Genomic DNA, 9,665 nt, shown 5'->3' with positions numbered 1-9,665 from the left:
TGTAATGCTGCATAAACTAACCAGTTCTGAGACCCAAAACCCCTTTTTTTTTTGGGTGCAATCTGTTACTGATCTTATGAACAGATAACACAGGGCTATGCTAACCATGGTTAACAAGTCAGGTTGCATTTACAGGGTTACATTTCCTACCAATTTCATATTTGTATGATAGATAGATAGACAGACAGACAGGCAAATAAATAAATGCAATAGATTAAAATTGCATACTGTGTTGTGAATGTACATGGTAAAAAATACATATAAATCAGTCAATTTTCTGATAAGATCTTTTTGAAAAGAGAGAGAGAGAGAGAGAGAGAGAGAGAATCCTTACTAGAACTGAGAATCCTTAATAGAACTTAAATAAAATTGTCCAACAAGATATGTTGAAGTGAAAGAGGGATCTGCAGCACATAAATTTGGATCACAGCACATTTATTTTTTTCTTGTTTTAGTAATACCGGTTACAATTTATTTTAAGGTGTCCTTGTTCCTGTGTAATTATACATATATGTACTTACTACATGGTTAGGGTTAGGATTAGGGTTTGGTTTAGGGTTACTTGCATGTAATTATATATAATTAATTGTTATTATAATAGTAAGTACATGTAACATATGTAACAAGGACACCTTAAAATAAAGTGTTAAGGGGGTCGCACACCGGACGAGAAGCGCAGCGCCGCGCCACGTCTTTAAAATTCGTACACATTGTTTTCTATGAGAGTACGCACACTGGCGGCGCCATTCGGCATCTCTCTGCGGCGCCCAGCTACGACTCAGGACGCTGTTCAAATTACTGCCGCGCCACAGAGCGCCATCTGCATAGTTTTATATTAAATAACATCATATTTGTCTCAAATCGTTGTTAATACATTATACCAAGATACCACTTCTTCAAAATACTACATACATAAGTTTTACAGCTTGAATCAAATGTAAACATGTAGAATTAAATGTATAATAAACGTAGTCCTTTTAATCTTTTATTTTTCTCTTGAGACATTTTTACATACGCAAAATATTACAGTATTGGCTTATGTAACAATTGCCTGTTGTGATTACATTCACTGTCGTCGGCTGCCACCTACTGGATTTACCAGGTCACAACCGCCACAACACACTTCAGGTAATTTAAATAGAGTAACATTAACGGACCGTAATGGACGACGAAAAACTAATCAACGAAGTAGATTAGATCTGGGAAATACCCAGAATTATATGCAACAAACCATAGATTCTTCAAAGACAACATAAGGAAGTCATCAGCATGGAGGAAGATTGCCGAAGTCATCGGTTTTTCAGGTAAGAATGTCTAATTTACGATCTGAGGTAAAATGTTGAGTGACAGACGTTAGCAACAACTGTATATAATTGTACAGTACAATCATAAAATAACGTACAGTAAAGACATTGTCTTAATTTCATAATGTCCTTAAAAATGACAATAATGTTGACCACAAACTGACAATTATGTTATTTTAAGTAAACAAATCCTCGTGTTGAATTAAGAGAAACTACCTCAACAAGAATATGATTATAATTGAAGTTAACAAAGAAATAAGCATACCTTACACAAAAAATATGTAGCATCTTTGTTTTTATTGAGCAAACAAATCAATATTAGTAGCTACAGTATAAGAAATGTTGAAATTGCTTATAATAATACAAAACAATACTAATAATTGATGAATGGCAATCTAGCCTAATATGAATGCTAATGATAATCATAGACTAAATTATGAGCTAAGCAGGAATAAGATATCTAGGAAGTGATCAAATCTAATATCAATTAAATTATTAAAGTAAAGTCAGTAAGGCAACACTATAGTGACCATTACACCATTTCATTCTGCCAAGATACATGTCCTTCAGAGTTGAAAAAAGAGCAGAATTTATCTCGAACAGTGTAGGCCTCCCTTGCACCACGAGGTCCACCAGCAGTAGAGATGCTCTCCATTGATCCAGTAGTTGGAGCACTGGTATTTAGCCACCTCTCTACTTCCATTGGCTTGAGAAGAAAGTTGTGCAGGAGGCATGCTGACAAAATAAGGCTGTTTATTTTGTCAGGGTGTATGTTGATCCTGCTATGCAGGATCCTCCAGCGAGATGACAAAATGCCAAAGGCATTTTCCACCACATTGCGCACTCGAGACAATCTGTTGAAGATGCGTTGTTGTGTGGATATGTCTCGACCAGGGTAAGGCCGCATCACGTAGGTTTTTAATGGGAATGCTGCATCCCCAACAATGGTGAATGGCATGTTCCCCAGGTGCTCTGCTCCTGGTAGCTGCTGATCATCTGGCACCTCCAGCTTTTTTGCATCCAATGCCTGCCCTATGGCTGAGCCAGCAAAGACACCCCCATCACTTGACCGTCCATACTCTCCAATATGGACTAGACGGAAGCGATATTCAGCATCGACCACAGCCAATAATACTACAGAGAATGTTTTTTTGTAATTAAAGTAAAGGCTGCCTGAATGAGGTGGTGCAAAGAGGAGGATGTGCTTCCCATCTATCGCTCCTATGCAGTTAGGGAAATTCCACCTAGTTGAAAACTTTGAAGCAATATTCCTCCACTCCTGCTCAGTAGGTCTTGCTAGGTGTGTATCCATCATGCGCCTGTTAATTGCAGCACATGTGTCCTTGATGGCTTTAGCCACTGTGCTCTCCCCCATACGATAGTGGAAGGCAAGCGTTCTGACTGAATTTCCTGAGGCCAGATACCTGTAAAACAAACATTAATATACAAATTAATTTCTATCTCTTCACAGAAAATGAATGCAGGACAAGAATGGAAGTCACTTCGAGACAACTACATTAAGTGGAAAAAAAGACAGCAGTTGACAAGTGGCTCTGGAGCAGTGCGTCAACAGGAATGGAAATATGCTGCTGCAATTTCCTTCCTGAATGTATTTCTACAAAATAGAAGGTAATATGTGTAGTTATGTAGTAATTGTAGTAATTTGTAGTAATGCACTTCAAATTAACTTTGTAATAAAGAGTGCATATGACTAAAGTATGACTTGAAGTAGACTTTTAAAGGGATAGATCACCCAAAAATGAAAATTATATCATTAATCACTCACCCTCATGTCGTTTCATCAAAAATATTTTAATTTGTGTTCCAAAGATTAACAAAGGTCTTACGGGGTTGGAATGACATGAGGGTGAGTAATTAATGACAGAATTTTCATTTTTGGGTGAACTATCCCTTTAATGGTAGTAAAAAATTTGCCCCTCTGTCTTTTCCCCAGTACAATCAGTAATGTGGATTTCGAAAACTATATGAATGAGTCGATCCATGAAGGTGATTTAGACACACGAATGACTTCAGAAGAGGAAAGACCAGTACCGGAGACAGCACGGAATGAAAGAGAAGAAGTTCTAGAACGGCCCCAGAGACCCAGAAAAAAAAGAAGAGACAACCCAAAAAGTCCGAACACACAAATTAATGAAAAACTTATGGACTTTTTAGTAACACCAACAGTGCCACCAAAACAACATGATGAAACTGAGCTTTTCCTTCTAAGTTTAGCACCTCAAATGAGATCTCTGGGAAAAAGAGAACAAACCAGAGCCAAAATAGAGATGCTACGTATCCTGGATGATCTGGATGCGCAGAGTCAGGCACATCATGGGCCAGGTGTGCCTAGTTACCACACAGGACCACCACTGTTTGCTAGCTGGAATGCTCCACATTAAAATATTGTGGCACCCTCAGCTTCCTCAACATATCTTGTGCCATATTCATAGTTATAGTTCAATGAGATGTAATATATTTGTTTATTTATATTTATAGTTATAATTCAATGAGATGTAATTGATTTATTTGTCTGTCTGTCTGTCAGTTTTGCTTGCTTGCTTGGTTGATTGATTTGGAAATTGTTTTCTAATTCTGTTTTATGTTTTAGATTACATAACTGATACTGTTACTGCAATTATTTTTATTAAAAGTCTCCATGTGTACATTACTGTGCTATCTTGTCATATGGCTCACATGGTAAAATCCATTTAATTAATTATTGTTTTGAAATCATTTCTTCTTTCTTCCAACAGCATAATATTATTACAGTGTAAATCAGATATACAAATAGGTTAAATAGAAAATTGCTTACCTCAATGTCACTGAAAGTTTTTCCTTTGGCCCAATTGGTGTCCGGTAATTTATAGACATCCCTGTGATGTCAGGTCCAGTAATTGACAGCAGGTCCTCTATTTGCTGTGTACTCATTCTGAAGTACTGCAGGAGCTTTTCCGGGCTTATTCGCAGCTCCTGAACAAGGTGGTGGTAAGTGCCAAATTGTGTCCTTTTTTTCATTTAGAGGGTGTACCCAAATGCGATTGACACTTTTGTTTTTTTTTTGTATTCTTCGACGTAAAAGTAGCAGTGCAGTAGTTTTACTAGATATTTATATCTAGGACTATACAAACATTCAATGGCCACACCATGGTATTATCTATGATTTTCTTTATTTTCATCAGATCAGATTATTATTTTGTATATTGTGCATTATTTAGAAGTGAATATTCTTTATTACCATTCAATTAAAAATATTTAAAAACAGATATTATAAACTGAAACCTAAACTAAAATACAGTACATTTGTTTCATTGAAATAAAAACTTTACAAGGTGTTTGGTTACGTTTTCACTCAGGCTGGCTAGCTAATGTTAGCTATTGCTACTATGTAACATAGTTGCCTAGACAACAGATACAACAAACCAATAACAGACTTATCATAACACAGATTATTTTCACTGATTAACATTCAAAACTCAGCTATTAACAATTAAAATAATATATTTAAAGTAATGATAATAAATTAAGTTAAAACTCACCCATCTTGCAGCTGAGAACTTGATTCGAAATTGAGCTCGCGCATATAGAATGTGTGTGTCCGGTGTGCGATACCTCGAGTTGTCCTATACGGGGCGCTGCGCTTCTCGTCCGGTGTGCGACCCCCTTAAGGCAGCATTTCTTTCATCTGCTGATTTTTTTAACTAATTTTCCTGGTTTGTATGCTTCTAACATCTCTTACTGAATCCTGAAATAAAAACAGTAATTGAAGCATTCTTTAAACAATGATTTTGTCACTCTTCCAGACATGGTGTTCAGAACAAAAACAGGTCCAGATGTGGAAGAGAACAAGATGTAATATCTGCTCATGAAGAAGCAGTTGGCTAAGGAATATCCACACACACAGATATGATGACCTGGTGCTTCTAGCGTGTAGTTTCTCATGAAATATGATGCGTGTAACCACATTTTTCTTCTAGTAAATCAACGGTGAAACTACTTCAAGGACAAAGGCATGATGCATGTGTTCCAGTCTGATGAGGAGAGATTGGAAATGTCTTACTACAGAGATCTCTGATGGGCGCTGTGTTCACTGCTGTCCTTGGATTTGCCATTAATCCGAATCTGTTTCTTTAACGAATGTTTGGACGGACACTGACCCCAACAGAAAGACAAACACTGCGATCAGCCCAAGCAGCCCAGCTCCTTTAGAAATTACTGGTTTATACAAATGCAAAACCTGCACTAGTAATGCTAAAAATATGACCAGTATTGTATATACACAGCATAATAACTGTAATAAATCACTATAATCATTTTTGTTGAAAAGTCATTGTTTATATATTACACAAACCAGGTTGTATTGCATAATTGTATATTATCCAGTGGAATTAGGTGTTTTACAAATTAAAGGTATTTCATCTTATTTAATTGTCCTGTTTTAGTTGTACCTTTATGGACTAGTCATAACAAATTAATTTGCAAAAACAGCTTCATTTCAATTACAAACAAAGGCTAATTTGGAAAAAAAACAATACTATTGAACAGATTATTTATAACAAATTAATAAGTCTGACATCAATGCAAAAGCAGCTTCACAATACAAACAAGAGGCTGTTTTTTTTTTTTTTTAATAAAAGAAGATCATACTATGAAACACATAATTTTGAGTTTAAATTCAGATTGGATGAGCCACAATTGGCCGGTACTTCTACTGTTAGTGTTATCTGTATGCACCAAGGGTCTGAGAGTAACGCAATTTCAATTCTCTGTGTGTGTGCTGTACATGTGGAAGAATTGACAATAAAGCAGACTTGACTTGACTTGACACATTGTACAAATGACACATCTGTGACACACATCAGCTGAATACTGTATTAGCGTGGTAAGCTGTGTCATAGATCACCAAACAGCATAACTGAATTCCTCTTTGCTTTGCACACTTTCATAAGAAGATCCTAGTCACATTCTGTATGTTTTTTCATCACTCTCAGGTGTTAATAGCATGCAACAGTCTTGACCACTAACAGCTGTGCAAATGAATGAGCCCCATGTAAAATATGTGCTTAGGGAGCAGTCGTGGCCTAATGGTTAGAGAGTCGGACTTGTAACCCAAAGGTCGCAGGTTCAAGACTCCATATTGGCAGGGATTGTAGGTGGGGTGAATGTACAGCGCTCTCTTCCACCGTCAATACCACAACTGAGATGAGATATTACGGTAGTGCACCTGATGAGCTCCTACATCTGAGTTAGGCACTCAGTATTACGAAACATCATACATTCAAGCACAAACAAAATACGGAAGCAGATTCATGTTGTTCTGTTGAAGAACAACAGAACAACATGAACATGTTGTTCATTCAAAATGAATCAACAATAAACAATGGAAATATATAGAGTTCTGGCATGAAACTCTAGATGGCGCAGTCTGATAGGTCTAGCTCAATCTGACCTGGCGACATCATTGTCACATGGCAGCTGATTGGTTCTCTTCTGTATTGGTAGCCAATGAGCTCGCTGCTCAATATTCAAATACCTGGCTTTTGTTTGCTGTAGCAGTTGGTAGCACACTTCAGAAACCATCCACCTTCCCCAGCTCCACCTGTATAGATCTGCTACGGGGTGATTCATGTATGCTATATGGGGGTTATTCATATGTGTTATATGTGCAGCAGCAGTATTTCTTACATGTTTACAGCAGCATGTTGTGGATGTATTGACAGTATCAAGTCTCGGTACTTGCTCTGCCACAGCAGCAGCAGCAGCAGCGTAGCAGATCTATTCCACCAAGACCAAATACATTAACATTTTCATGTACATTACCATGCCAATCCCTCCGAGAGTTGTCATGTCAGAACTTATTTTAATTATAAAATTATCGTTATTTTATCATATTTGATCATTTTTAATTTTAACACTAGGCAACATATTATAAACCTGTATGGTGGAATTTTACTATCATTAAAGTTTAAAATATAACCCATGAATGAAACATGCTGTAATAGGTTTAAAATGCTACAGCATAAAACATATTTATTGCAAACTATTTTGTGTGCGACTAAGTTGCTATTATATTGATAGCTGTAGTGTAATGCATGCTTGTGTTAAAAAAATGTTTGTTACATTACATTTCAAGTCATTATGTTTTAATCTTTTGTCATGTTTTAAAGAAGTAGGCCTACACTTATTTCGATATGTTGACTAACATACTAAAGCGGATGTAAAGTACTTGTTTATAATGCTGACATTACATTTAAAGATAATAAGGGGTAATGTCGTACATCCAGCTGGTTGACGGTTCACGTCGGTGTCCTGATCACACTGTCAGGGGTTATTCTGCGATAACAACCGGATGGATGTACATTATCCCGCTTATTACATGGCTACTTGCCACATAAGTAAATAATTTAGACACAAAGTATTGATTTGAGTTGAAATATTTGAACGCAAAAAAAGCAGTTGCTTGCAAGCGGCACATTCAAACCAGACAGACATTTAAGGGATACATTACAGTAAACGACTTATTACACGGCATTTCACCACATTAGTGTTGTGAAAAGTACCGATGTCGGTACCAGTCGGTACTAAAAGTTAAAAAATGTGACGATGCCAGCATTTCCTGCTAGCATCTTAAGCGCTGTTGAGCTCTGATTGGCCATTGTGTTCTTGTGCTCAACAGATATGTCTGTGATTGGCTACAATGATCATCGCTTTACACTCTTCAATGAACGCTTACACAGATACACATGGAAGCGTTTGAAAGCCGCATCTATCAGTGGATACATTTATGAGCAGATATATTAGGGATCCACTGATAGGCCACCTGAGCAAAAATGTTCTTTATACCAGACCTGTGCAGCACACACAAAAAAGTGTGTAACTTTAAACTGTAATGTGCTATTTATATATAATTTGACCCTTGATATAGCATATTTTAGATGATTTCAGCATCAGAAACAAGCACAAAGCTGCTTACGCTTGCAACACATGCCCTCATGTCTCAGTCTTTCCTCCTGTTACTTCTAATCATTTTCCTTTTCAACCAGCTGATGTGCTGCTTGGCTGGCTAGCTGTTTCAATACTTACTACTTATTGTGTGGTTAAGAGGAAAAGCATGTATTTTCGTCATTTTATGATGTTGTCAAAGTCATCATATTTCTCCTGCTACTTCTAACCTCTCTTCCTTTTCAGTGGTCTCCAGCTCCCGTAGCACACACTAGCGTGAGGCTGCCTCTGCAAGCTGTGCAGGCTGCACAGGCTCTCCAGCATTTTCCCCCGAATATCACAAGCCCCCGTGGCCGACAGCTACAGCAGCTGAAACAAGCGCAAAGCTGCTTACGCTTGCAACACATGCCCTCACATCTCAGTCTTTCCTCCAGTTACTTCTAATCCTTTTTCCTTTTCAGTGGCCTTCAGTTGCCATAGCACACACTAGCGTGAGGCTGCCTCTGCTAGCTGTGCAGGCTGCAAAGGCTCTACAGGATGTCACAAACCCCACTCCCTTACCGTGGCCTACAGCAGCTGAAGGAAGCATGAGGCTGCCTCCGTTTGCAACTCAGGCCCACACATCTTGGGCTTTTCCTCCCGTTTCTAATCCTAACTTAACACCTGTAAGAACCTCCAAGCCCGGTCAATCAAAGGTTATCTAAGCAGCATCCAATTTTTTTCACAAATTAATCTACGGTGCCCCCTCTCCTGAAATAAACAATTCTCAAACATCTCTTTTGATCAAAGGAATTCAGTGCTCTCATCCTCCAAACCCAGATGCTAGACAGCCGATAACTTTCGACATTCTTTCTAAATGTATCCACATTCTCCGCACAGGGTACCACTCACTTCATACCACTCGTAGACCCGACGCCATGTTCATACTGGCTTTTTGTGGTTTCCTGCAACTCAGGCCCACACATCTTGGGCTTTTCCTCCCGTTTCTAATGACCCCTTTTTTCTTTTCAGTGGCCTCCAGCTCCCATAGTAGACACTAACCCGGAAGCCGATTTATATGTCAGGCTGCCTCTGCTGACAATTGTAGCCCATGCACCTCTTCCTCATAGCTCCCTACATCATTCAAAATTGCGTTGTCTTCCAGATCAAGTTCCGACTCCCCTCGAGCTTCAAGACACAGCAGGCCGTCAGCAAGCCTGGGCCATGCCCCAGACTCGGCTGCTACTCACACTGCATTGCCTCACTCCTCTTCTCAACCAATCACTGCGGCACCTTCAGCTACAGCGCCGCACGCAACATTGCCCACTTGCGTAGCTTCCCAAACTCCTATCCTTCCCCCTCCCTTCCTTCTACCTCCGGCGGCAGATGTTAGCGTGAGGCTGCCTCCGCTAGCCATTCAAGCTCAGCCACCTTACTCTT

The 9,665-nt window shown here is 38.7% G+C and overlaps 1 protein-coding gene across 1 annotated transcript; it reads right to left on the bottom strand.

Moving 5' to 3' along the window:
- Positions 1–1,836: 1,836 nt before the first annotated feature.
- LOC107683761 (uncharacterized) lies at positions 1,837–4,322 on the bottom strand. Its single transcript, XM_016479818.1, has 2 exons — positions 4,120–4,322; positions 1,837–2,728 (listed from the first exon to the last, which is right to left on the bottom strand). The coding sequence occupies exons 1-2, from the start codon at positions 4,320–4,322 to the stop codon at positions 1,837–1,839; spliced, it is 1,095 nt and encodes a 364-aa protein (XP_016335304.1).
- Positions 4,323–9,665: the final 5,343 nt, after the last annotated feature.

This window comes from Sinocyclocheilus anshuiensis, unplaced genomic scaffold (genome assembly GCF_001515605.1).
Source record: "Sinocyclocheilus anshuiensis isolate Anshui unplaced genomic scaffold, SAMN03320099.WGS_v1.1 scaffold1549, whole genome shotgun sequence".
In the NCBI taxonomy this organism is placed as follows: Eukaryota; Metazoa; Chordata; class Actinopteri; order Cypriniformes; family Cyprinidae; genus Sinocyclocheilus; species Sinocyclocheilus anshuiensis.
Note: the sequence above shows the minus strand (reverse complement) of the source record. Positions and strands in the feature narration are given on the sequence as shown.